This window comes from Melanostigma gelatinosum (genome assembly GCF_949748355.1).
Source record: "Melanostigma gelatinosum genome assembly, chromosome: 14".
NCBI lineage: Eukaryota > Metazoa > Chordata > Actinopteri > Perciformes > Zoarcidae > Melanostigma > Melanostigma gelatinosum.
The window spans coordinates 16150598-16151754 of NC_136647.1; the positions used below are offsets into that span (position 1 = coordinate 16150598).

A 1157-nucleotide genomic window follows, 5' to 3' on the forward strand; every position below is an offset into this window, starting at 1 on the left:
TTCCCACGCTGCCAATTGGAGTTTTTGACAAGATGAAGTCTCTTAGAGTCGTCACTCTGGGCGACAACCCTTGGGCCTGTCACCTTTATGCCGACATCACCTACTTACTGTCCTGGACGCAGCATACGCCTGCCCGCGTCCTGGGCTGCCCCTGCCACACCCAGCCTGTCTGTGGAGGGGTGCGCCCTGGCAGTACTGGAGGGTGGCACTTTGCCTCCTACAACCTGCCCCCCCTTGCAGCGAGTGCCCAGGACCTGAGCTCCATGTCCCCTGAGGCCAGCGTCACCGGGTGGTGGTACTCGTCTGGTTCTTCCCTGCAAAGCACCCCGCACAACCCCAAAGAGGCCTTGACCATGCAGCACCACCCTCTCACAGCCACACCCATCGGCACCTCCACCCCGCGACCCAGAAGCGCGGGCACACAGCCAACTATTAATCCCCTCTCTGCATCTGCTGGCCCAGCTGCCGCAGACCACGTGTTCCACACTGATTCCGCTGACTCACTCCACACCAGCGACGCATCCTCTTTTCCCGACACACGCTTCGCTACTGAAACGGCCATCGGGTCTGACGTGACGCTGGCCACGGACCAGTTCTTTACAACGGAGAGCCCCTCCATCCAGACGAAGAAGACAACCACTCTTCGCACCAGGAGCGTGAGGAGGAAGAATCAGTCCGTTCCCAGCGGCAACAGCAATGGCGGCCCGACACCGGCGACTCGCTCCTCGTGCCCTTTCCTACACAACCTGGGGCTTCTGTCTCTCGTTCTGCAACGAGTCCTCTGAAAGACAAAGAAAAAACAGCTGTGAATTATGAGCACAAACAAGACTGCTGACTGTTGTAGTACTTTCATGTTTGTATATTACACACTTTCCAAGCTAAAAGGTCATTTAGAATACAAAGTTTAGCAATCCCTGCTATTCTCAGTGTGGTATGATGCTACTTTTATAATAATTGGCCTTTTTACAAGCCTCCACTCAAATGGGAAATAATAACATTGTAATGAATATAGCTCAGCACATGATGGCACTATACATCCAGGTATCAGTTCTTATGTAACTGAATGTAGCCTGGTGCTCATGTGCAGCTGCAGTTGACCTATTTCAATGCTATCCAGTCCACAATAAGACCTACAAATTAATATTTTTCCCTTTTTG

General features: G+C 52.7%; 1 protein-coding gene across 1 annotated transcript in view; it reads left to right on the forward strand.

The window, feature by feature from the left end:
- LOC306788044 (oligodendrocyte-myelin glycoprotein-like) overlaps window positions 1-785 on the forward strand; it is a gene marked incomplete at both ends in the record, with an annotated part of 2166 nt that extends 1381 nt beyond the window's left edge. Inside the window, one exon of the mRNA XM_079283372.1 lies at window positions 1-785. This exon is cut by the window's left edge and continues 620 nt beyond it. Coding sequence (XP_079139498.1) covers window positions 1-785 — 785 coding nt within the window.
- Window positions 786-1157: the final 372 nt, after the last annotated feature.